The following is a 27,434-nucleotide window of genomic DNA, read 5'->3' as shown; positions in this document are numbered from 1 at the left end:
AGTGTGTGTTCTCTTTAGCAAATAAATGTTCTGAATTACTTTTATCTGCTCACAATAACAGAACAGTTGTTGACTGTCTTCCAAGTAAATACCACTCATAAATCAAGGACAACCAACAAACGGTCGTGTCCACATGGTTACCCTAGATTTGTGAAACTCTCGCGAGATTTCTACGCGTGGTTTCTTCATTGTGCGCGTTGTACAAAATAATTATGCTTTATGATGTGACAACGCTGTGTTTAAGGTCTGCTTAAGTTTAGGCACAAAAAACTTGGTTAGAATTAGGGAAAGATCATGGTTTGGATTAAAATGATCACTCTCACGAGATCTTTCACGGGTTTGTTGTTACCATCTGGACGAGCCCAACAAATCCCTGACTTTTTCAGTTGATGAGGACATTTTTATGCATCTCAGAACAATCTCTGTAAGCTCAATTGAAAAGCACAAAAACTGTCGCTGTACTGGAAGACACTTTCAATGTGTCATTTTTAAAAATGTCTTACTTATTGTGATTAATATCATCAATGTTGTATGCTACTATGTATGCACAGGCCTTTCTTATATTCCTGTTATTTGGAAAACAAATAACATATGTGTGCCCTATACTTATATTAAACATTTTAAAAGTTTGACAAAGATTTCAAAAACATGTCATTGTCTGTCACAAATACACAGAAGAAGAAATCAGTCTTTAGCATTTTATTAAGTTCCATATACATCAATATTTCTTCAGCTGTAATACAAAAAAAAGAAAAAGAAATCAAGTCAAAATCTGACAGATTTTTACAAACAGGGCAGGAACCTTCAAATACATCACTTCATCCATCTCAGTCAGTCACTACTGCAGAGCATCTCAGTTACAATAGCTTATTACCGTACTTTAAGTAGGTTATACAAGTTTAACCAAGCAGACTACTGATGTCCAGATATTTAGTACAACTGTCTTTTCATGCCACTTCAGACTAAACAATGAGTGGAAATGGGAGAGAAAAAGTTGTTCTGCTGTGATATCTGAATTTAGACACAAAACTTTTGATACATTATGCTCAGTAAAACTCAGCCATTGTATGTCAGTATTTAATTTCATATTTCTCATTGGACATGATAACCACAAGGATGGCCTCGGGGATTTTAAACAGGAAAGAAAAAGTAAAAAGACTGTGATCAAAAATAAAGTACATGGAAATATGAGAGCTCCTTAAAGAGTCTTTTCTCCGAGGTAAACTTTCTTCTGAAATGCCTCAATTGTTCACGCTCCTCATTACAGTCCCACTGATGAAGACAGGTCCAAAAAGGTCCCTTACAGCTGAAACGGGAAGCAGGCAGCTCTGCCTGGACAGTTCTGTGGAAGCAGCAGAGCTGATTGCACAGACAGTCAGAGGAGCAGATCCCAAACACAGGATGAGGCAGAGTCCGTCACAGAGTTACAGTTCAGAAAAGCCATATTCTTGGCAAGTGCATTTTGTTTCAGCATATCAGCAATGTGCGATGCTTTCTAAGAGGCTGAAGAAGACTGTAGCTTGTTGTTATGAGACCTACAGAATGCGGAGAGAGGGGAAAGTTGAGAGCCCTTTGCATTTTTTTTAGTTTATTGTCGTGACATCTTGACAATGATCACAAAGACACAAAGGATGCAAAGGGGTCAGCGGATGATCCTGCAGCCATGTTGGTGTAAAATGCCTTTATTACTGAAGAGATCTTCCACAACTACAAACTGAGGTTATTTTGTGAAGTGAGGAATATGATGAGGTTTTAGGTCAAATTCCTCACTTGTTGTAGTACATTTTAGTCTTATAAAATAATACTATCTAAAATGATTTGTTTCATAATTATTTAAAACATCCAAACATTCACTTACAGTCAGATATATCTTACAACCACTGTACATGATAAAAAGTATGTACATTCAAAAAAGTCACTGTAACAACCAGCTAAATCAAACTCAAGGGGAAGGAACATACAAAACCTCTCATAAATATTTCTCTATAATAAAATATGCAGCTTTGTATATTTCTATAACTGGTAAGGTCAACACATTATTCAATCCAATTTAGATGTACATCAGAAAATAAATACAAATTAAGAACTAAAATGCATTTAAAATCCCATTGAAAACAATGAAACGACAGTGATGGATTGTTAATTAAGGCTAATATCCTGATTTGGTGAAATGATGAAAAGAAAGCATGTCCCTCAATTACACAATCAACTAATGTCAACATGGCTGCTATTTTCTGATTATTACAGAATATCCTAATTATAGTTGGTAACTGAAAACTTTCAATTGGTGGCATTTGCATGAAAGCACATTTGGTGTTTGAGTGTGTGTTCTTGTGTTATTTTTTCCTTAGTAATGGATATTTTTGTGGTTTTTGAAACAAAGTTTCCATGCCATTATTACTAGAGACCCCTGCATCCAGTCCAGACTCCAGCTAGACTGGCCCATTTAAGAATCTGACAATCTGTAAGAAAGAAGAAAATGGGATGGCATAAATCAAAAGGCATGCAGCAAAGGTGAACAGACACAAATGCAAGATGATACACGATGTAACATGGCACTAAGTTCTGTTAAGACACTGGACATAATGTCTTAACCCTTGTCAGCTTTGTTGGTTTTAGTACAGCCAAGCAAACCTTAGAACTGTCTGATAGTTTAAAGCCAACTCTAGTCTACAAGAAAAGCTCCTTCTAGTGCAAAATACCATTACAACACACATGCCAGTGGTACAAACAAAAGTAAAAAGTGAATGGCAGGCATAAATGCACACATTTAGAAAAGAACAGATGAAACTGACATGACAGAACCTTTTTAATACACCAGTGTGGCCAGAGTCAAAGCTTTTCAGCACACACACATAAGCATGGAAAAGGAGAGAGAAACGTGAAGAGTTTGCAGTTGTAAGAGTTCCTAACCTTACCTGCTCGCTTTGAAACATTTCAGCTTCTGTACAAAGAAGCCTTCAAGCACCTCGGCACACTGAAAGAAGGGCGTGTCATTGGGGTTGTAGTAGCGGCAGTTGTCAAAGATTTTGGTCACGTCGGCCACAAACTCTGTGAGCTTGTGGTAATGTCGCTTTTGCAAACGGCTTTCCATTGTGGAAAAGTCTAGAAAAAGGGACAGAGAGATATATGAAGTTTGAGAATAACATGCACACAACATTACCTTTTCCAATACAAAATACAATGAATCTAAATGACTTTCTATCTGGATCATTTAATCAGCATCAGTATTTTACCATTTCCTTGTTTACCTAAGAAGTTGATTCTTCATAGTATGAAAAGCATAGGTGTTACTAATAAGATTAATGATCGCTCTGTTCTATTCAAGTGTCCCAGTAAACCAGCCAATGTACACAATGCCAGGACCCTGAAACCACAGCAGCTAAATGGAATTCAACCATCAATATTTTACCTGTGAGTTTCCCACTGTGACATGTCAAAATGTCTTTCATGAAAAGGTACTATGGGGCAGACACATTGGACATTTTTTTGAAGAAGAAGTCAGCCGCAAACGATTGCTATCATTTGTTCTATCTTACCCATTGGCTCCTTGATCACGCGATAATAATCAGGTGCATCATGGGGATCCACTGGTTCAAGGAAAGGCCATGCCATTTTGTGAGACTGTTGAAAAAACAAGAAATTATTACAGAATACATTTTAAAAATGAGTTCCAATAATACTAAAACCACAAAAGGACAACAGGCAATTGAGCAACAATTATCCATTAAATTTGCTAAGTAATGACTCTAAATTATTCAAAATATTCTTGCAATGCACTAGAAAAAGCAACATCTAATGATAACTGCATCACTGCTAAAAAGCTTTTGATAAGGTAGAGTGGTCTTATTTGTTTTATGTTTTATCTAAATATAGCTTTGGCCCAGTCATTATAAACTGGATTACAGCACGAGAAGTGTGCTCTATCGTTCTTCTTGTTTTGCCATGATGAGCATCTCACAGGATCAACACACATAAAGCAGGAAAACTGGTGGGTTGAGTCAAATCCAATGTTCAGAAGTGTGCTGCGGTCGTACACAACTCTGCCCAAACCACACCAAAACCAGAAAAACAAGCAGAGTCCTCGCAGAGCAGCCGCTGGCACTGGAGCCTTTGGCATGTGCAGGAAGAGCTAAAGAAGATGAACGAGGCATCAAAATTAGTGGATATTATTTTAAGATAAATCTTTATGCTGATGATATATTATTACTGTTGTGTGATACATGCCATTCCATATCACATGCTCTTAACATCATTAAATAATTTGGAGAGTGTTCTGGGTATAAAGTAAACTGCAATGAGAGGTGTAATTTATATAGGATATTCCCGGTTGTCATCCAGGGAGAGGAAGTGAAGAGGATGGACTCATACAAGTGCCTCGGGAAAGCAAAATGAAAAGAAGCTACAAATTCTAAAACGTGGATGCTTCACAAACATCTTCAACCCGGCAACACAGAAGATCTATAAAATCACCACAGTTTTAAAGTGGGCACCCAAGATTAGTGTCACCAATTCAGTATCTGACCAAATGTGAAATATAGTCATAATCTCCACTTCTGTTCCTGAGTTATGGTGTTGAATAATGTCCAGAAAAGTGTTTTTACAGAACATTATATCACAGTGAGGTTGACCTTTGACCTTTTGGATATAAAATGTCATCACTTCATCATTTTATCCTATTAGACATTTGTGTGAAACTTTGTCATAATTAGTGTATAAATTCTTGAGTTATGGCCAAAAACGTGTCTTGTGAGGTCACAGTAACCTTTGACCACCAAATTCTAATCAGTTCATCCTTGAGTCCAAGTGGACATTTGTCCCAGATGTAATGAAATTCCTTCCAGGTGTTCCTGAGATATCATGTTCACGAGAATGGGACATACGTATGTACATACGGATGGACAACCAAAAGCACTTTTTAAATTTGCTTTCAGCTAAGTTTCTACTTCATATTACTTTTATTATGTGAACAATGGCAGTCTGAAATAGGTTCCATACCTGTAACGACCGTAATATTCTTTTCAACCCCTCATAGTCTTTGTCAGTCAGCGGCGTGAGAACTGTCATGGCGTCTTCTGTCGACTGACACTGCGGGCACACGTACACGTCAATGTGATTGGCTTCACTCTGCAGGATGCCCACGCAGCGGCCGTGGTACCAGTTCTGGCAGCGGTCGCAGCCGATGTAAAACCTGCAGGTGAAAATCGGATACATCCTGGTTAGCAAACCAATGACATGTTCTGAAATATAAGGAAATGCTGGGTTGGATTTGGCAGCATTGCTTGGTGTTGAATATAGTGTATGCTGACAGATATCCCTGCTGTCAATCACACCCTCTTCATGAACATTATGGTATTAGCTGATGACAGTTATGTAACGTGTTAGGAGCCATACTGCGATTCGTCGTATGGTGTCCGGCAGATGCAGTACAGCTCTTCATTGCTTCCTCCCTCTTGGCCACGTTTACAGTCATTGCACACAAAGTCCTCTAACTTCTTAGCCTCCTTCTCTGTAATGCCAACGCATGCGCCATGGAACCAGTTGGAGCACAGGTCACACCCTATGTAAAACCTGAGAGGAAAAGATCATTTTTGCGTCACTGAAATCATCCTAAGCATTACATTCAAATCAGAGGAAATGTGCAAAATGTCTCTCCAGACAGCTTACTTTGACTCGTCGTAGGCTGTTTTGCAGATACAGTACAATTTGGTGTCCTTCTTGTGATCCTTTGAGGTAGAGGAGAGCTTCTTCTTCTTCTTGTGTTTTGATGAGCTGGGATCTCTGTCTTTGTCTCTGTCCCTATCTCTGTCCTTGTCCTTGTCTCTGTCCCTGTCCCGATGTCTATCCCGCTCTCGGTCTCTCTCCCTCTCTCGATCCCGATCTCTGTCTTTGTCTCTGTCTCTATATCTGTCCCTGTCCCTATCCCTGTCTCTGTCCCGTTTCTTGTCCTTGTCATGATGCCTGTCCCTGTCTCGGTTTCTGTCTTTGTCTCGCTCCTCTTCCCTCTTGCGTTTATGGGATGAGGAGGGTGAGGTCACTGTGTGGGTACTGTGAGAGGAATGAGTAGTGTGAGAAGAATGGGAGGAGTGGGAAGAGTGGGAAGAATGGGAGGCTGCCTTGACAGTTGCTGCGGCTGCCTGGGCGATAGCAGCTCGGGCTTTCTCCTTTTCTTTCTGTAGCCTGGCTATGTCCCGCCTCAGCTCCTCCTGAGAGGGAGACAAGACATGTAACGTAATGTTTAGTATCCCACTTCCCTGATTTTAAACTCTCTAAATTTTATGTCTGATAAAGAAAATATTTTGACTCAAATGCCGAATGCCTGCTAACCTGCACTTGCAGCTGCAGCTCCTTGTCCAGCAGAGCCCTCTTCTTCAGGATCTCAGCCTTCAGCTGCTCTTTGTGCTTGTACAGCAGCGCAGTCAGCTTGGTGGCATTCTGCTTGGAGCGTTTCTGCTCCACCACCTCCTCCTTCTTTCTCTTCTTAGCTGCCTGCTTCTCGTCCTTCTCAATCTTGTCGAGAATGAACTTCATCACCTGGTTGCACACAATCATTCTGAAGAAAGAGGACGGTGGAGCGTTAGATACATCAGAGTTATTTTGGTTCAGTTGGTGGTGCAGTTAAGTGATGGCTATTCAGTAAAATTAAATATTATTTGACATAAAGCTCAACACTTGTGTGATTATTAAGACCCAAACCTCTGGTTCTCCTCTCGCTCAGCCGCAGCCAGGGTCTTCCTCTGTTTCAGCTGTTCTGCTGTAGCATTCTGCTTCACTACCGCCTGAAATAAAGAAAACGTTCCATTAATATTCATAGTGTCTAGACGCTTTATGTATGGATGCTGTAAGAAATCAATAATTGCTGTTTTTGAGTCCCACCTGTTTCTGGATGCCATCCCCAGGGCTAACAGCCTGCTGATTCAGCTCTTTCTGTTCCCTTTTAGCCTCATGAGTCTTCTTCTTCTTTGGTTGTTGTTGTTGCTGTTGCTGCTGCTGCTGGTCTCTGAGCTGCTGCATCCTCTGGAGCTGCTCCTGCACACTTGCCGGTGCCTGTATGGTCACCATGTTCTGGATCTGGTGGGCCTGAATTTGCCCCCCTGTCTGCTGGATCTGGATAGGCAGCTGTAGTTTGATCTGCTGGGGAACTGTGCCACCCTGCTGCTGTGCCTGTGCCTGGATCTGGGCTTGGATCTGGGCTGCAACGTGTGGTGGCAGGGCTGAGAGGAGCTGGACTGGTTGTTGGAGCCCTGGGACAGTGATGAGCTGATGCCTGATTGGAGACTGGACCTGAAGCTGAGGCTGCGCTTGAACTTGAGTTTGGTTCTGAGGCTGGAACTGAACTTGGAGCTTAGCTTGGACTTGGGGTTGGCCTTGGACCTGAAGCTGTTGCTGAACCTGGGTGGGCTGCTGTGACTGGACTTGTAACTGGGGCTGGGTTTGGACTTGGGCTTGCTGCGGGGCCTGAGGTTGAGGGTGAATCTGGTTCTGTTGCTGGAACTGGACCTGAACCTGGGGATGGAGTTGGGTTTGGATCTGGGGCTGGAGCTGATTTTGGGCCTGAGTCTGAACCTGAGGCTGCGACTGAACCTGGGGTTGTGGTTGGACCTGAGGCTGTTGCTGAGCCTGGGGTTGGGTTTGCGCCTGTGTTTGAAGTGGAACCTGTACCTGTGAGTGGTACTGAGGTTGGACCCTTGACTGGAGCTGGGTCTGGGCTGGCGTCTGGACCTGGGCCTGGGGCAAGGTTTGGTTTTGGGACTGAAACTGCACCTGAGGTCGAATTTGAGCAAGTGGTTGTACTTGGGCTTGGGGTAGTTGCTGAGTTTGTGGCTGAAACTGAACTCTGACCTGGGGGTGGATTTGGGCTTGTGCTTGGGCCTGGAGATGCTGCATTTGTTGGACTTGGCCATGAGGTTGGACCTGAATCTGTGCACGGATTTGGGCTTGAGGTTGGGGTTGAAGTTGAGTATGGGCTTGGGGCTGGAGCTGAGGTTGGGTGGGTCTCACAGTAGTAACAACAGAAGAGACTGGTAACCCCTTCATATGAACCTGCACTGCCGAGACTGGTATTTGAGTCACCTGCTGCATGGATACAACGGCAGGGTGCTGGACTTGTGCTTGAGATTGTGAAGGAAGAGATGCTTGAGGCAGAGGGGTAACAGGTGAATGTGTGGAGACTGATGCAGGGGTGGAGGCAGGTACAGTAGCCAGGGGAGGTGGCTGCACGGGTGCTGCAGCCTGCTGGGCTGGTTGAACCGGAGTCTGGGCTTGAGATGAGGCCGGGGTCCAAACCTGGGGCTGAGCTGCCCTCCGCTCTGTCAGAGCTACAACAAGAGGGAGAAGTTAAAAGAAAAAAGTATTAAACTACACAATTTTTCAAATCAAAGTCAACAATTGTATAAATGGTGTCGATGGTGATCAATGTGTGTATTTGGGGGACTTGCAGTGGGTTCGTTACCTGGCACTGAAGGTGTTGTAGAGGTGGCTGTGACTGGTGTGACAACAGCATTGGCCACAGCAGCATGAAGGGGAACGGGAGCTGTAGCTTGGATTTGGGTTAGAGCTTTGGCTGGGGATGGGACAGCAATTTGGGTGGACACAACAGCGATGACAGGAGTGGAGACGGGAGCAAGAGCAGGGGTTGGAACTGGGACAGGTGAGGGGAGAGAGGCAGAAACAGGTATTTGGGCTGAGTGAGTAGCCGCTGTAGCAGCAACTTGGGTAGCAGCCTTGACTGAGATGGGGGCTAAAGCAGGGGCAGGAGCAGTAACATGCATCTGGACAGGGGCAGGACTGAAGCCATGTGTCTGGACCTGGGATTGGGGTGCAACTTGTCCTACAACAGGTAGTGACACTGCAGTTTGGGTTTGTGTAGGGAATGAGCCTGTGGTAAGAGTGGGGACTTGGGTTTGGGCCATGGCTGGGCCTGCATTTAGTGCTGGTGCAGGCATAGATCTTGCAACTTGAGGTTGTGTTGGGACAGAGGCTGGTGTGGAGAATGATGCATGGGCTGCAACTTGCGGCAGTACAGATGAAGGGGTAGCGGTGGAAACTTGTGTTTGCATTGAGACCTGGGCTGCAACCTGTGCTGGGGTAGGCACAAGGATCGAGGCTGGGGTAGGGGCCAAACTTGGCATTTGTGTTGAGGCTGGAACATGTGCTGGGGTGGGTAGAGGGGCTGCCATTTGGGCCTGGGCTAAGACTGAAGGAGTCGTCTGGACTTGTGCAGGGGCTCTGGCTTGAACTGGAGTTGACATTTGGGTTTGAGGGGTCACAGTGGTGGGGGCTGAAGTTGACGCTGATGAGGATGGGGGCATGGGAGTGAAGAGGAAGCGCTGGACCTGGCCATTGGGCATGGCTGCCTGCATTAGCTGCTGACCAGGGCCAGGGATGACTGTTACACCCTGTGGGATGATTTGCAACTGGCCCTGGGTCTGGCCCTGACCCTGGATCACCACCGTCAGACCTGGATTACCTCCCTGTAACATAATTTAATAATTATAAACTTTACTTGTACAGCAACTTTCAAGACAAGGTTTACATAGGCAAATAAAAAATAGTAAGACCACAAGAAGGGATGAAAAGAGAAATACACTAAATAATTCATAGGGTTCACATTTTCACTATAGGAGAAAAAAAATTAGTAGACAAAAAGTGCCCCTCACCTGAGCGCCTTGTGTTAACTGCATGAGCTGTGCCATAGTGAGTTTGACTTGACCCTGCTGTGGTCTGTTGGTCTGGGAGGAAGCTACAGGTGACTGTCCAGAAGCCGAGGTGGCTGCGGAAGGGGATGATGCGGGACCCGCTGCTCTCTGACCTGCAGTTGTCTGCACAGGTGTAGAACCTGGCACAGCTGTGGATCCAGGCTGGACACGGCCCATCTGGGTCAAAGCCTGCTGAGGTTGGCCTATAAGGGATAAAGAGTGAGTAAGAATGTGTATCTTTTATTTGTAAAGCATGAGCCACAAGATCTGAAGACATATTTGAGAATGGAAATTGACAGAACACCTTGCTGAGCCAACGCTGGACTTCTAACCATTGTTGTGCCCACAGAGGTAGACAGGGTAGATGACTGGTTCACCGTCGTGCCAGGCTGTGTTTGGCCTCCTGTTTTGATGGCCTGTAGCACAAAGGCAACAGAAAAATGATCAATCATCATGCTCAACATTCTTCACTTCAAGTAAAAACTGAAAAGGTTAGGGTGAAAATTCAAAATACCTGTTGCTGAGTAGTTGAGGCAGAGTTGGTGGCTCTGAGGTTCATGTTGCCTGTCGTAGGATGTAGTGTGCTGTATGTCCTCAGGTTTGCAGGAGGCCCAGAGGGGAAAATGCCCAGGACTTTCTGTTGAACCACACCTGTTAATAAGAACGATTATGTAAGGAGAGGAGCAAATACACATTGGGTACATGCAATGATACAGGTCAAGGATGTACAGAAGTGGCAAGACATGCTCATGCACATCCCTTTTTTTGTATCTCATTTATATACAGTAATTTTAATAAAAATTTTCACACACATACATAAACCCTCATGACCGAATAATAAGAAAAAAAAGAAACATTCTGTAGGAAGGAGTTAACATTAACAGAGGGAGTAATACTAAGACACAAGGGTAATAAACAACAATAATAAACATTAATAAATACATTTTTTAAAAACAGAAAAAAAACCAAAACACATGCACATTTATAAAGCAATTCATAACAGTTGCCCTCAGTTCAAGAGATGGCAGTAGTTTAAATACAACTCAGAAACCAGAAATGCCGCTGTACAAAACATCAACAAAAAAATGGCAATCTAACTTTTGGCCATAGAAGCTCTTCCATCTAAAAAAAAAAAAAAAAAATTACCAATAAAAAAAAAAAAAAGAAACACGGGTAGAATATCCATGCTCACTGTCTTTATCACAAGACAGTCTTTGCTGTTCCATCCATTTTGGCAAGTGCAAGCCCAAACCAGCGGAAATGGATGACACTCGTGCTCCCTACCTCCTTGAGTAGTGGGCATGTTGAGCGTGACAATCTTGCTGTTAGCGGGCAGTGGTAGTTTGGCGGCGAGGACCTGACCAGCCACAGTCACTGGGCTGCCAGCGATCTGGAAGGTTTGTTCTGAGGTGGTGATGCTGCTAGCCATGGTGGCCACCGAGCCAGTGGAGGCTGCAAGACACACCATGCCACCTGCAGTCACGCATACCCACAAGGGCCACCACAACAGCCAGTCTACAGCTGTGGTGTCCACTGGAAGGTTTGAGTCAACAAGGGGGCTGATATTTTGAAAGTCTGGGATTATTGCTTTGCCATGTGTTTATATTGTGATAACACACAGGCTCATGTATCCCTGTAGGATAGAAATTCATTTGAAATCTAGTTTTCAAAAGGATTGAAAGTGGACACCACGAGCCACAAAGTCATTTTGGCAAGCCAATCACATTTACCAATGTAGAAAAATGACACACAAAAAAGAAAAGTTGTGAAAAGTCATGCCGGTGATTGACTTTTTAAATTGATATGACTATCAAACAACGATGGGAAAAAAGGAAAAATATAAAAATAAAAACGAAAAACCAAAAGAGGCTCTTGTGACAAAACTTTGTTTGTCTGTCCGTCTCTAACAGAATATGATGAAGGGCACATAGGTCTCTAACAAAACCCCTCAATGAAAGATTTCAGATGGGCTTCAAGTTCTCGTCTTCCACCATCTTACCTGAGCTGTTGTTGTTCTGACCCTGCTTGACCCAGGAAGCAAACGACTGATGGAAGTTCTTGTCTTGCTGGAAGGAGACTGGAGAGCCCAGTTTGGAGGCCAGGACCATTTTGGTTCCAGATGTGACCTGACCTGTCCTCGGGCCTGTGGGCGTTGGGGTAATGGGAGTGCTGGCTGAGGTGGTGGTGGTTGTTGCTGTGGAAGTGGTGGCAGTTGTACTTGGTCTCTGCTGCTCCAGGCGTTTCTATGAACACACGTTGGAACATTTTAAGTACATTGAGTTTGGTGACATTTAAACCCAAACATGGTCTTATTACACCAGGAAAACTGATGCAGTGTACAGTGTTCCCACCTGCTGGGCAGCCAATCGAGCCTGTTTCAGCTGATTCTCCAAATGTGCCTTGACCTCCTCTGCTGTTTTTAGAGTACTGCCAGTCTTGGAAGGATCTATACCCTGTGACTTCTCCCTCTCCACTCTGTAACACCAAGGAAAAAGCAGACAATCTGGTAAGCACTGTGTTTCACAAGAATTCAGTGTTCCCCAAAATGATGCTGTTGAAGGAGAGGAGGTGAGCTGTGTGCTTCTCACCTTTCTGCAAAGGCCCTGATCTCCCACAGCTCCAGTTCCTCTTCAGGAACCCATGTTTCCACAGCGATAGGCCCAGTCAGCTTGGCTGGCTCCTGTTTCTTAGGCCTCAAGGCGCTTGAGCGCAGGCCTTTCCTCTGTGGAGTGGGGGTTTCTATTCATAGGAAGGGAGAAACAAACCATTTATTATCTTTACAAAAGTTTGCCCAAACTCCTCCAGCCTTCGATCTTGGTCGTACTTCAAATTTGCATTTTAATTTTTTAAAAATCGTTGTTTCACAACAAACTTTTATCTTTTACCTTTGGGGGTGTCTCTGTTTCCGAGGGGACAGATAATCTTCCTGATGCAGTATTCTGAGCGGATGCCATAAGGCCCCACATCTTTTCGTTTTATAATCTCTGTTGTGATGATGTCTGTGTCTGTAGTTTCTGTGGAGAGAATCAAATATAATGCAATACTTAGTCACATTACCACAGTCACTCATCAGTACATTGTCAGCCATGTGAGTTTATCTGATTAGTGACGGACTTATGAGCATTTCTGTATTGGTCTTATGACTGCAACTGGTATATAAGCTCGTTTATTTGCTACTTGCTGAAGCTGTCATAACATAATGAGTGCAACAAAATGTAAATTCACTGCAAGTTTATCATCCTGAATACTAACGCCAAACCTTTTTAGGGAGGGGATGATAACTAATAAAACTATACATGTTGTAAAACTTTATACTACTGCTCTAGTTTTTATTACCCTAATTATCACAACAGAGAGAGAAATATGCATGTTTGAAATGATACAGAAACTACTGGAAGGAGGAACTCTCAAAGGCAAGAACCCAAAGGAAGGACAAGCTCAATATAGGTGAAGCAGAAGAAGGGTTCACCAGTTCCTCACCTTTCCGAGTTGTCCCAACAGCAGCAGAGGGTTTCACAGCCATGTCGTCCCACCTCAGACAGGCCCACAGCAGCCTCAGCATCAAGCTGACCCCTGCCAATGATCTCACAGTCTGGAGACGGTACCTGAGTGGGACACAGTTATAAAAAACATGAGCTACTTTTTCCAACAGCAGTAAGTGTACTTACATACACAGTTTAATTTAATACATTTATATTTCTAAATCTTGGTAACATATCGTGCTCATGAATAAAAATTAACATTCATGGACAACAGAAAACATCAGCAATGAGAAATGGTGTTGAAAATGGCCATAGTAATAAAAGGTAACAATAAAGTCATTAAAGAAAGACTTTCACCAGGCTGGTGTAAATGTATACTACAAGTGCCCATTTTAAATTTAATCTTTAAGAGTCCCAAACAATCAAGAAACATTTATGTGTAAAAAAGATGTAGCTGTGTTACCGACCTCCATGTGATCCCAAACGTGGGCCGAGGTGAAGGGTAGGGCCATATATCCGGGGCTGGCTTGGCATTGTAGTTGAAGATAGGCACTTCTCTGATGCCTGCTCTCCTCGCTAGCCTCTTCAGGTCATCATTTGGCAGGATGAAGATGCTCTTCTTGCTGCTCTTGGTGACAAACTTGCGGTAGGACGGCAGGGCTGTTCCTGACCGCGCCTTCTTGGATTTGGAGAACCTGAGAAGGCTGACTCGGTCTCTGGTAGAATACTCTTTGCTAATCGTCATGGAAGTGGTTGTTGTTGAACCAGGGCTGCCCATCTTGGCATCTGCTGTGGTGTTGGGTTTGGTCTTCTGGGAAACAGCTGCCCCTGGTGCCAAGGAGCTGGGTTGGGTAATGGAGGAAGTGGAAGTGGTAATAGAGGAGACTGCGCTACTTGCTGCTTGAGACATCACAGCAGCCTTACTAATGTCTGTGGTGGTATTAGTCGTGACAACTGCTTGTGTGGAAGTCTTCACAATTTCGCTACCACTGCAATTGTCAGTACTATTGCTATTCAGAGAAGAAGGGCTCGAAGATGGAAGCTTGTCCAGGGGAACATCCTGATTCTTATTGCTTACTGCACTGAGAGAATCTCCTTTCTCTGCCACATGGTTCTCTAATTTTGGGACTTTCAGGGGAGGTGGATGACCCATGTTGGAGACATCATTCTGGGAGAGGTTTCCATTCACCAGAGGCTCCTTGATATCACCTTGGACTGAGTTTGAGTCTGCAGGAGCACTGGCCACAGTTTCCCCATTCACCTGCACCGAATTGGTCTTGGTTTGGTCTACCTCCATGCTCTCTGTGTTGTTCTGTCCACTGCCTTGCTCAACTTCCTCATACCCACGTTTCTTAGCATTCTCTCCCACTCGAGCCACCTCTGGCTTCTGTGTTTTCTCTATTGCCTCTGATATACAATTGTTTTTACTGTTGAGCTCAGTGTTTGCTAAGGGTCCTCCGTTCACTTCTTTGTGGGTTGGGGCCTCCCCACCATTCCCCTGCACAGGATTTACCTCTGTCTGCTTGCTGTTATTGGGTGCTGTGGAGTCTGATTTGATATCCATGTTGTCTGTTTTTACCTCCATCTGCTCCTCCTCAAAGTCAAGCTTTTTAACCACATGATCTTTAACTGGTTTGCCCTCCTCCTTCTCCTCTACTTTAACACATGGGGTCACAGCAGGCTGCTGTTTGACTATGGTGGATCCTTCAGTTTTAACCCCAGAAGGAGGTTTTGTGGCAGCCATTTTTGACTGTAGGGCTGCCTGTCTCATCCGCTCTAGTCTCTGCTTCTCCTCCAAAGTAAACTGTTTTACCCGGCGCTCCAAGAGCCCGTCCAATTTGGAGGGCTTTACCTTCTTCTTGTAAGCTGTTCGCAACTGGAAGCTCTCGCTGACATTCACAACGTCGTAGTAAGGCTTCGAAGCAGCAGTCTCCTCCTTCTTGGGTTGCTCGACTTTCTGGATTGGCTCTTCCCTCACAGGTTGCACAGCAGGCGAGGAAGGGCTTTTGTTCTCAACTTTCTCTATAACAAAGAGTCACAGGGGTCAGTGGATGATGGAAGCAAACGCTTGCACTTTTAAGATAAGTTTCTGTGATGCGCAATCTTTTTGTTTTAGTCCTTTTTAGGACTATTAGGATGAGCAGAAATATATATATTTGCTAACAAAGCATCACGGATTATACAAAGATAAATTAAGATTAAACATTTACCTTTTTCGTCACTTGAAGCAGCAGTTTCTGGGCAGGGGTCAACCTCCATTTTTTCATCTTCTCTCTTCTCTTCCACATTCTTTTCCCGCTCCTCCTCTGCGGGTTTGACTTCCTCCTTTGAGGTCTGTCCGTCCTCTGATGAAGTGCTCTGAGATGACTCATTAATGGATGCTTGCTCCTTGTCCTCATCCACTGTGTTTGTAGTAGTCTGCTCTTTTTCCGGCAACGTTTTCTGCTTATTTGTGCAAGCTGCTGCTTTTTCCTTGCTCATTTTAGCTGTTGTTAAGATAGCAAGAATAAGTATACGAGCCAAAAGTGCCAGCAGCAGAATATATTGAGAAAAATTAAACTAGTACCAGCCCTTACCCTCCAGTTCTTTGCGGTAGTTTACGTTTGTGTTTCCTGGTAGCTTTGGAACAAAACGTGGCACGTGGGTCTTACTGACCCAGTTCCAGCCACCATACCCAGTCACTCTGTACTCTTCCCCTTTCTGCTTCCACACCTAGACAGAAAAACACTTAGGTGAGTCACAACACAACACAACACAATGAAGCTTCCAGATGAAAAACCACAATATATATGGATGGTCAGAAGATATTTATACGCATTAAATATGAGAAACAAAACCAACAAGACAGCTCTGTAACAATAGTTAAATCAAAATCCCACACAAGTTCTAGGCTCCAATGGCAATTTCATTACTATCCCAATATATCACTGTTTTGATCGTTCAGTGCTGTATCAGTAAGTATGATGTAAAATACATGATCTACTGATGACAGACACTTCTATTTTACCTGGTGTTTGATGGGGATGGTGTATTTGACCCAAGTGGCTTGCTGCAGTGTTTCCTCGTCCTCCAGTTTTTTCTCTCGCTTTTTCACTTTCTCTTTCTCCTCCCTCTCCATGGAGGTCATGCGATGTAGCCTGAAGCAAGAAAATACAGTATATATAACCAAGAGGTAAGGTGCATGGGAAAATTAGGAATCAGACAAATTATTGAATCTGCAGCCTGCAGCTGGGTAGTGCACTTCCAATGGCTGAAGAGTACCTGAGTACATGTTAACATGCTATACAATACAGTGTATGTGCTGTTTGACTGTCATACAATTCCTGCAGATAGTTTTGTTCTTCCTTTACCTTGTGTGTCCAAGAGAATCTTTCCAAACAGGCAGCATAACCACTGGTTTGATGGCACACTCCAGTATGGCCAAGGCCAGAGCAAATTCTCTGGCCTTGCTGCACATCTGCACTGCTTTGTTCCAGTTGGTCCTAAAAAAAAAAAAAAGAAAGAGAGAAACACAAAGACAAAACTGTATAAAAGAATAAAGATTACACAGATAAAAATGCGTATTTCTTTATTTGAAAATCTTACACCAAGCAAAAATGTGTCTTAATATTTAGCAAGAACCAAAACAAAAATATGTAATATTTTCGTTATAGTTTGACATTTTAGGAAATATACGTATTTGCTTTCAAGATTTAGATGACAATATTGATAACACTCTTATGTCTGTGGGGGACTTACATAGCTGGAGCCAGCAGCTGGATAGCTTATCTTAAGACTGGAAAGAGGGGCAAACAGCTAGACTGGCTCTGTGTTTAGTCTGTACAAAAACAGACGTGTAAGAACGACTTCTGCGGTGTTATGGGGAGTTATATGCTGGACTAATTCTTGTCAGTGCAATACATGCTAGCTTCCAGTCTTTATGTTAAGCTAAGCTAACCGGCTGCTGGTGGTAGCTTCATATTTATCATACAGACATGTGAGTGGTGTCGTTCTTCTTATCTAATGGCAATAAAGTGAATAAGCTTGTTTCCCAAAAGTCAAACACCTCCTTTAGTACCCCATAGCTAGAGGAACGTCATGCCAAATCTGTACAAATATTATCCACCAAATACCTAATGTTGGCAGCTAAATCAATATGGATCTCCCATCACACTGGGACAGCAACTTTTACATAAATTTAGCTGCATTTCATGGTGAATTGAATTTCCTGACACCTGATCTAAGTTGTACCTGTGTGATGCCCAGTTAGGGTGCATAAATGGTGCAGGGACATTGGTCTCCAGCTGGATGATGGTGAGACGCAAGGTGGAGACAGTCAGGCTCCGTGAACCATAGATGGAGCCATTCCACTTGAACTCGGAGGCGGGAGTTAAGCTGAACTTGTGGGAGAGGTGGCGTCTCTTGTCATGGTCCTCACGGTGCTGATGTTTGTTGAGGGCCAGGACATTGGTGCTGTACTGGTTGTGGTAGACCCTGTATTTACCTTCCTGACCCAATTTGAACAAGTTGTTCAAATTCACCGCAAGGTCCCTTTTAAAGAAGCTGAGACGCGAAGCTTCACCGTCAGAGTGTGCGGGAGATGACTGAAAAACGCAAGGAGACGTAACATTCAATCAAACTACAAGCCATGGAGAAGAATAAAAGCTGTTTTTTAAAGGATGCTCTATTCTAGCAGCTTTAATAAGCAGAGATTGGTAACAATTTTATGATTTTTTCAGTATTGATAGCAAGCAAAAACACGGGAAATCATTTTTCTACAAACCTCTTTTTGCCATTTAATCAAATAAGCTAGTGCTATGCAATGCTGTTTTTACTACTGTCTGAACATTTTTGCCTGAATAAAATGCAATAAAAAATTGACAAAACTATTATTCAAATCAAAAAATATCTAAGTAAACAAGAATAAGAATATGACCAAGCATTTGGAAACAACATTTATGTATTTGACAGTTTTTGACAAGAGGTGCTATGGGCATGTTCAGTATTCATGTTTCTTTCATTTTAACCAAAGTAATTATAAAGTTAAAAAGTGTTTTTGTTCTCGACTGCAGTTTCAAAAACCACACTCATGACTCACCTCTTTGCTGCCTCTGGGCGTTTGGTTATTAGAGTCCCGTGCTGCTGTCCCTCTATCATTCTTCACCCTTTCGTTATATTCCTCTGTCATTCAGAAAGTAAATGACACCATCAGGGCAACAGCAAAGCCAACATTGATTCAAATGGAGACACTGAGAGACTGTTAAACACAACTGAACTGGTTCCAAAGTGTGTTTTATTGTTTGCACTCCAAAATGTCCTTTATGACTCTTTCTGTTTACCTGTCCCATCCTGGCTGGTAAAAGAGGACTGGGATGACCTATCGGCCAGGTCAGGCTGCTCTGGTTTCCTGAGTCTCCCACATCCAGAAACCTGGCTGCTGCCACTACTCGACTCGGGCTGAGATGATGGCTGCAGCTGATCTTGGGTTTGTGCTTGCGTGTCATTAGGATGTGGGTCTTCACTGCCAGACTCTGCTTTAATGTCCTCATCTAAAAAAATAAAAAAAAATGGTAGGAAAAACTGAGTACAGGTATAAAACCAAGTATTAATGGTGCAAGGAGCGAAAGTGAGCGTCAGTATTACAAGTAACATGCTCCTTGTAAAGACAGCAGCTGTGTGCAAAAATGACAACATCCCTACAATTCAGAAATAAATAGTCAGCATATGAGTAACAAATTGTTAAAAAAAAAAATAAAAATGTTTAGAGGAGCATTAAGTGCTTCTTCAGTTAAAGCCTATAAAATCAAACCCATTATGGACAGTAAAAGCTGCACACTTTCAAACCAAGCTATGCAGTTGCTGCAAAGCCAAATTAAGACATGAGCTCTGTCACTGAGTTGTTACAGGAGAGAGTCCTGCATATATTGTATATTTGCATCTTTTTGTTGATGAGGAAGCAGGTGGGGCTTCAAGGCAGCGAGCCTTTTGTTGAGCAACAGGAAAGCACCCAAATGCACATGAACTGGCATGAGAATAAGGAGCCGGTTGTGACAGACGTGGTGTGCTAACTGCTGCCAGGGACACCGTCTACCACATTGCCAAAAGCGGGCTTTTCAAGACTATGAGTGCAGGGGATGATGTATAACACAAGACGAGAGATGAATGCACCACAAATGGAACATTTAGCTACCAAAGCAGCTGCTGAATGCACCAGCTTTAGTTTTATGTTTAGAGTAGGTCAAGACGAATGGCTGAAAATGGCCTGCAACGGTTTAAGATCTCTGTGGAACAATTAAACGAGGGGAGAAAATATCTTCTCACTATCTAATTTGATGTGTAGAGAAGATAATGACGGGATGCTGTGAAAGGGAGTCTGCGAAAGATCAGGCTAATTATGGTCACTCCATTGTTGCATCAGTGGTGAGAGCTTAATTGTTTTGGTTGAGCTACTCAAAGAAAGGAGGAGAGTTTGTACAAATGAACATCATTTAACTTGATGTTTTGTCTGCGGAGGCTCAAATGTTATTTATGTGCAGGCAACAAGCATAGAGACTCACAAAGTCGTGTTTCACTGTGTGTGGAGGATCATTCTCTGCACAATTACAAGTGCGAACAGGGAATATGTGTAATAAAATGCTCAAAGACACACACACACACAGTAGAATGAAGCCATGTGAAACACAGATGTTCCATTAACCAGCAGCCTGCCAACACAATAAATGCAAACTGGCTGAACAACATCAAACTGAGACCAGTAATAAAGAGCTAGCATGGCAACACATTATGCTGGAACCCCCAAGGGAACAGCCACACTGATCTTTCACAACGGGGACGGAATTTTGGAGAGCTATCGAAACCTTGCAGGCATAGCAGAGGTATAAGAAGAAACACTGATCTTAGTGGTGCTACTTTAGAGAGAAAAATATAATAAATTCAAAGACATGCACCTGCAATCATCCTCATAATATGCCAGCTTTGCATATTATGAGGATGGTTTAAACTGTATTAAATACAGCCTCCTCCACGGTCTTGGCGTTTAGTTTCACTATAATTTATCCAAAAACGAAACCTTGCAAATCCAATTAGCAAAAACAGTGACAACAAATCTGTCCTTCCAAAAACAAACTTAAACCGATTTTAGCTTAAAACAAATGTAAACCTGACAGACAGAAACGTCATTAACACAGTCTAGACAAGATACATTTCCATGAAAATTATTAATATATACAAACAAAACAGATCAGTGTAGCTGCCTCCTTGCACGCAAAAAAGCTAATGAGCAGGACAGAGTATGGTTAGCAGCAACCAGCGGCAACAAGCAGACAGATGAGGATGGATGCACACGTGCAGCTGGATAAGAAGTGGAGGATGAGTTGAATGGCTAGAGATGCAGGTGATAGCACGACACCGGACCGGACATGAGTACCTGTCCTTTCCTGCTTTGCCACTGGAGGGGACTCCCCGCTCTCCTGGGCAGGCTGAGTTTCCTTGTTTGATTCAAGGGATTCCGTTTTAGGCACGGCTGCGTCCTGGGTGGCTGAGCCGGGGTTAGGATCAGACACGCAGCTCTCCTCTGCAGCTGGGGGAACCGCTGCTGCTGTGGCATGACATACATACCAGGAGTCAGGATATCTTTTATCAGCAAGTCAAGCATAAGTAAAGGAATCTTGTCTTGATATCGCTGCAGAGACATCACTGACACAGTTTCACTCTGCACAGTTTTGTGAAAACTACACCTGCTGTTACCAGTGCTGTAGGGTTTCTCTACTTAGAGGAATTAGAGAGTGAGCTACAGTCGACTCCTAAACAAAAGCCTGTATATAAAACTGTCCACCTCACTTTTACCTTGTGAACTAGCTTCTTCCTTGGCCTCAGTGTCTTTGTGCTGTCCGTTGTCAAGCTGTGAAGTGAATCTGGCAGGGTCCTCGGCTGTCTTAACAGAGCCTGTTTCTGCTTCCTGCTTTGCCTCTTCAGCTCGCCTCTTTGCTTCCTGTCTCTCCCGCATGACCTTCATACGTTCCAGGATCACATCTACATACAAAAAGGAAACATGTCAATCTTTTTAAATAAAAGGCAACAATTACATCCATTCAAACACTTGACATTAGACAATAACATTTAGACAAATATAAACTGCTGTCTTGAGCGACTGCTTTTTCTAAGTGAAGACAATTTCATAATGAGCCTGAGATCATAGTACAGTAGTAGGAAAAAAACACTTTCTTTGTCCACAAGTGAGAAAAACAAAACAACATGAGCAGGAACTGAATGTTTGGTTAAAGATTTATGTTGGTTATATAGTGAAGGACTGAAAAATGATTTTCCAGAGTCATGGTGACGCCTTCAAATGTCTTGTTTTGTCTGACCAAAAGCCCAAAACCCAAATGTAATCAGTTTACTATCGTGTATGACAAGGAAAAGCGTAAAAATCATCACATTTCAGAAGCTGAAACCAGCAATTTTTGTCATTTTAGCTTAAAAAATTGACTGAAATGATTATTTGATTATCAAAATAGTTAGCAGAAAAGGTTAATCGACCACTGGTTTCAGCTCAAACATTGTGTAAATACAGTCCATACTGCATCGTACTGTATCAGTTATTGGGTCAAAAACATTCACATTACAATAATATTCCACATTCCTTCAGTTTCCATTTGATTCCACTTGCTCCAAAAAAGTGCATCAGAAAAAAAGTTGAAAGAAGCATAACATATCCAAACGATAAAATGCTGATTTTCTACTTCAGGTGACTTTTGATTGGTTAATCTATGTGAAGTGAGGAATAACTAACATAGTAATAGTATGGACTGGGTTTCTCATGATTATATTCAATATAATCTGTAACATGAATCTACAACAGCAAAAAAAAATAAATCCAATCTACACACATTAAGACAATGCAGATTTTCTTTCCCCAGAAGGCCAAAATCTCCAGAGAACTGTGTTTTATAATTACAGTTTTCACTGGGACAGAAACAGCAGTTGAACAGCAAGGTGCAGGCTGCATTGTGCCGCGGCAGCAGTGGGCTTTTAACGGATGAAAAATGCCAGCAATACCCATAAATCATTGGTAAAGGCAGAGAAGATAAGAAAAAAATATATATTCTGCAAAACATCTCCTTCCATTTGGGGCCGCAGAACACCTATCCAAACCTTTAGCTGTTGACAGAATGCCAGCAACACATCCCACATAAAACATAGTGCCTCACTGTCTTTCTGAGAACTGGAATCAGGCAGTTTGGTGATATAAACAGGAAAACTGTTACAAAAACAGACAGATATGGCAGCCAGTCAAAAAGAAACGGAAACTGCTGGCATAGTAATCAAAAGTCTTCCAACCACTCCTCGGAGAAGGGTACCAGGGGAAAACAGTTGCTGGTTGTCTGAGAGAACATGAAGCAGGAAGAAAGAAGCAGCACTTAACATTTCTGTGTCAACTGCCATCATAGCAGAGAGCTGCTGCCTGAGAGGAAGAACTACAGTATGTTACCTGGAGCTGAGACACATTGCAGAATGTAACCCTGCAGGACACAAACACACCACTACACAGCTTGAGTCACACACCGCCTGATCATTAACTGTCAGATAACACGCCGTCCCCCGCCCCCATGTCACCTTCAAGCGCTGCTCGCATGAATCTGATCTCTTAACCACAACATGATTACACTACTTCAATTTCTTTAAAATTGAACACAACTGTAGGACATATAGATGATTATCAAATCTGTACCGTTGACAGCAGTGAGGTAGGCTTTATTGTTGCCACGGGCTTTGTTGGTAAGATCTTCTGTGATGTCCATGTGAGCTTGCACTTCCTCCTTCATTTCCTCCAGAGTGGCATAGAGGTCCATCTCCCAGTACCCCTTATCCAGGCACTCCAGGAGCTCTTCCAGCTGTGCCTTGGTGCTATAGTACCAGATCTTTTTCTTCTCATGCTCCCCATCTTCCTCACTGGGAAGAGACAACAGGATAGATTAGACACACTGCTGAATATTAGAACAAACCGTCTCTGCATGCAGAACCACGTCACCTCCTCTACCACTTCACTGTAAGGCATCGCTAAAAGAACAAAAACAGCTCTGTGTACAACACAATATAAACATGTTCACTGTAAAAAAACAAGGCATTACATTATACTCATTGTCTAACTTGTAATTTATATTACTAATACCTAGTATAATAACATCACAGGTGTTCATTTGTAACTTTTTTAGTTTTAACTTTAGTTTAAGAAACATTATGCTCAAGTTCCACAACACAACTGAGTTTCTACTTTTTTTTTTTATAACCAATTAAATGAAATAAACTCTGTTGGTAGGGGGACTCTGTATAAGCTGAAAGAATTACATTTCCATACTAGATTTTCATTGCAAAAGCAAGCTGATTCATAGAAAATGAAACCTAAAATTTGTGACAAAGCTGAGTGTCAAGGGGCAAGTTAAACAGTGTAGTAGACTGCTCATCTACCCCAAATGTCTCATTAATATTCTCTTAGTGCACAACAGTTCAGCTCAAGCATTGAGTCCCCTTTTCCTCCAAATCAAAAACATTAAAGGCCTCTGCCAGATACTGTCTAACAATAGCACTAAGGTGAACTGAGACTCTTTACTTGTGAAGGCTGTGCTCAAACACAGTATATGTTGGCATTAAGGAAAAGTGTCACTGCCAAAAAAACATGATTATGTGCCAAAAGTGTTTCCCGGTGACTTTCATTTACATTCTCCAGCTCTTTCACATTGGAGGTTGAAACAGCACAAACACACACGTGGTGTCGAGATCAGTCTGGTAACGTGAGACCTTTAGGAAGCTGAATGCAACTGGCTACAATCATGTTTGCATGTGTTTGTTCATCTGTCCAAACGTGGAGCCAATGTTTGTCTTTTGACTTTATAGTGTTTCATAAGTCTATCTAACCACATGGGTCACAGGTAACTAAATAGCTGCTACTTGACTGTGGTGATATGTTGTGCATGAACACTAAAACTCAGCTGCTCCTCAGATCTTTTAACAATTTCCCACAATGCAATCAATGATCAACATATATTGACAGACCTCTCCACACATGTAAAACAAACCCTTTAATAATTAATTAAATGTGTTAGTTTTTGATTATATCTCCACTGACAACTGATATTTTATGATTGAGTTATTATTGCCCAGCCCTACTTCATGCCTTCCTGTTCCCTCTGCTTTGAACAACTTGCAAAAGAGTTAGTGGTGAATTAAACATGCCACTGTGTTTGACCAGCACTGAACTAGTGATACTGCTGTGTTTTTCTCTCTTCTTGTTTTGAAAGTATTCAGTGATAATATCTGTATTGAGTTGATATGTGATGTAATGCGTTGTCCTGTGCTAAATGTGTCTCTGAGCTGTTATTACAGTCGGTCAAAGAGAATAATGTTCTGTTCTGTCAATATATGTTCACCTGGTTAAATAAATAAAAATTATAAAATATTTACAATTGCTATTTATTTTCATTTGTGGTGCTGCCTTTATGCACATTCATGTGTTTTAGGAAGTAAAAGGGGGCAGCGAGGGTCCTAACTTACACAATAATCCTTCTGTTTAGGAACCAGTATTTCCGCTGGTGGCGGTCATATCCAATGGGCTCCTGGCGGATATAAGGCCTGTTCTTCTGTGCCTCTGTCACAGAGTCTGTGACACCGGGCACCTTGTGTGCAACACAAATCTCGCACTGCCACTCGTCCTCTGGAACCTCCTCCAGTGGCGGTTTCACACACTCCAGGTGGTAGACCGCTGAGCAGGTCTCACAGCACAGCAGGTCACCAAGGCGGTGACACACGCGGCAGTGGTCGTCATACTGCATAACGCCGTCAGACATCAGCTCTTCACGAGCAATGTTGGTAGTGAGAAACTGATCCACCAAGAACTGTAGTACCTTGATCTTACTATCAAGTGGACCATAGGGATACTCATCCACCTCCTGGTATGGCAGGACATGATGGTACTCCCGGTCGCTCTCGCAGTATGCCCGCAATACCTCAGGCCATGTCATGCCATCAATAAAGTACAGAGTGGAGTTTGCGCTGTCCTTGAGGTCAGCAGGGCCAAAGGTAGTGTTGGAGGAGTCCTCCTCACGTAGGATGGCCTTCAACAGGGAAATATGGGTCTCTGCTATTAAAGTGCACTGCTCCTGGCCTACCAGTGCTGCACAGAAGTCCTCAAAACGGAAAGGGGAGAGACGCAGCACCGTGCTGAAGTTCCTTAGCACCTCGTAGATGGAGGTGGCGTTGAGCAGCTCCTCATTAGGCACCAGGAGATCCTCAGAGGTCTCTGGAAGCTCAAGAGCGGGTATCTCCTTCTCCTCCAGGATGGGTGTGCGAGGTCGGGGAGCCCGTGCTTTTTTCTTCCCTGTGGGATACACAATGATATTAGTAAACCATGACTACATTGCTTTAATCCATAGGCAACAGTAGAGGAAATAACTTGAATATCAGTATGAAAGGAGGTAAAGTCTTTAAATACCATCACATTATCTATATTGAAGTATTGCACCTAAGTACTATTATACTTGATCCTCCCAGTATCAACAGCTCTTCTATAGACCAACATAGCAAAAACCCTATTTTATTAACCAATAGCACCAACATACAGATGGATATATGTGCATATTTTCTAAATAAAGTTATAATTCCATTTATTTTCAGACATGCAGCTTGCCAGGACTATTCAAGGAACCAAAAAAACCCAATATATTTTGCACCAAAATGTTGAGAGTCGTGCTTGTGAAGTCTGGTTTCAAATTTGTGGGCAAAACTTCTGAACTACGCTACTTTGGTTCAACACATGGTCAGTGTCATTATTAGCAAGACGAGGCTGCCTCCTATATCCAGGAAAACACCAGCTGTCCAACAATGTAAATGTTAGTCGGACATCATAAACCCTCTTGCTTGACATTAGTATGTCAGTGTTTTGATGAGTTTGGAACGATGAACTACAGCTGGAAGCTGACAGTGACAAAAATGACAGGCATGCTAGCCTAGCTCAGTTAGTAAGCTAGCTCATTTCTCCTTCTCTTAATGAATTAATTTCAGTCAATTACTGCAATTTCTATTCAACCAAGAAGCACTGAATGTCGAGGATAGCTAACTATAAAAATGTTAAGTTGCCGTTATGACAGCAGGCTGCATGAGCTAATTTGACTTGCTAACATTAGCACGTTAGCAGCTAAGTTTTTGACTTAAATGCAACTGAATGATATTTGGAGCTATGGGCAATTCGTAGTTCTTCATAAGATAAGTGGCAATTATTTGAAAGGTGTGCTTTATGGTGTGTTGGCAGCAAGGTAAGCTAGTGATACAGCTACCGACTCAGTCCACCTGCAGCAGCATTAGTGAGCGGACTGCGGCCTGTGTTCATTCTCCATTTTGAACAATAACCTCATTGCTTCCTGCCGCAGATGATCAAAAACTATCATCTGCAGCATTTCGTGGTACATTTTCCAAACCATGCAGTGTGTGTTGAGACGTGCTGTTTGTTACCCGGAGTGCTGGCGTGTGTGCTCTGACTCCGAAAGCTGCTCTCTGTACAGTAGCTGGCACCATCATCCTCCTCCTCCTCCTCCTCTTCGTCCAGCACATCATCACCATCATCAAGGCAGTCAGAGTCCTCTTTCAGGGCCTCGTCCTCTTCGGACTGGGGTTCCTCCTCAATAAAGTCGTCCTCCTCTGACCTCAAACTGACAGCATCGTCGTCCTCCTCACTCTCGTGGTCGTCGTACACCACTGTTTTGGACGTAGCCGTCCGCCTTCCCCCTCTTCTTCCTCCTCTTCCTCCTCTGCCGCCGCCTCTGCCTCGTCCCCTGCCCCGTGTTGACGTGACGGATCCCCCTTTCCTCTTTCTGCCCGGCTTGGTAGTTTCCCTTGTGGGACTCTCCACGTCTTCCTCCCCGCTGTCCCTCGCCCTGGGCTTCAGATTCCTCCTGGGTCGTAAGCCCCTGGCCGTCGGAGCGGAGGGCTCCGCGGCTGGCAGCGGTTTGGGCGGCCTGCCTCTTTTCCCTCTCATGATAGGCGAAGACTTATTTTACAATCCCGATGCTTGCGGTTGTTTAGCCCGCGCGGACCCGAGCGAAAGCGACACCTCCACGAAGCTGGCTCTGCTGGGATTCAGACGGTGCAGTAACCCCGTGAAGCCCCCGCGTGTTTTCGAGTGTGAAAGCTCAAAATGTGAGCCCGGCGTCCCGTTTAGGTTCACTCAGAGCCGCCATTTTTCTTCTTCTCTGCCTCTCTGGCTGAACAAACAGCAGGCCCTCGC

At 43.3% G+C, this 27,434-nt stretch overlaps 1 protein-coding gene across 5 annotated transcripts; it reads right to left on the bottom strand.

Annotated features, from left to right (window-relative positions):
• Positions 1 to 684: 684 nt before the first annotated feature.
• LOC122966690 (nucleosome-remodeling factor subunit BPTF-like) lies at positions 685 to 27,434 on the bottom strand. Of its 5 annotated transcripts, none has more exons than XM_044330958.1 (31): positions 26,663 to 27,434; positions 24,710 to 25,532; positions 22,890 to 23,110; positions 21,005 to 21,190; positions 20,586 to 20,759; positions 18,499 to 18,708; positions 18,258 to 18,340; positions 17,411 to 17,763; positions 16,531 to 16,662; positions 16,188 to 16,317; positions 15,757 to 15,892; positions 15,391 to 15,666; positions 13,648 to 15,202; positions 13,179 to 13,303; positions 12,584 to 12,712; positions 12,287 to 12,437; positions 12,050 to 12,173; positions 11,698 to 11,941; positions 10,213 to 10,349; positions 10,003 to 10,114; positions 9,660 to 9,901; positions 8,453 to 9,473; positions 6,877 to 8,318; positions 6,697 to 6,779; positions 6,328 to 6,553; positions 5,668 to 6,206; positions 5,395 to 5,571; positions 4,999 to 5,191; positions 3,540 to 3,624; positions 2,919 to 3,105; positions 685 to 1,535 (listed from the first exon to the last, which is right to left on the bottom strand). In XM_044330958.1, the coding sequence occupies exons 1-31, from the start codon at positions 27,183 to 27,185 to the stop codon at positions 1,496 to 1,498; spliced, it is 10,059 nt and encodes a 3,352-aa protein (XP_044186893.1). In that variant the 5' UTR covers positions 27,186 to 27,434; the 3' UTR covers positions 685 to 1,495. The 5 variants fall into 5 exon arrangements, with proteins under 5 accessions (XP_044186893.1, XP_044186895.1, XP_044186896.1 ...); XM_044330960.1 differs by having other exon boundaries at positions 20,586 to 20,753; XM_044330961.1 differs by having other exon boundaries at positions 685 to 2,462; positions 26,663 to 27,433.

The sequence above is a fragment of the Thunnus albacares genome, chromosome 17 (genome assembly GCF_914725855.1).
Source record: "Thunnus albacares chromosome 17, fThuAlb1.1, whole genome shotgun sequence".
In the NCBI taxonomy this organism is placed as follows: Eukaryota; Metazoa; Chordata; class Actinopteri; order Scombriformes; family Scombridae; genus Thunnus; species Thunnus albacares.
The sequence above is the reverse complement of the archived record's forward strand: the minus strand, read 5'-3'. Positions and strand labels throughout refer to the sequence as shown.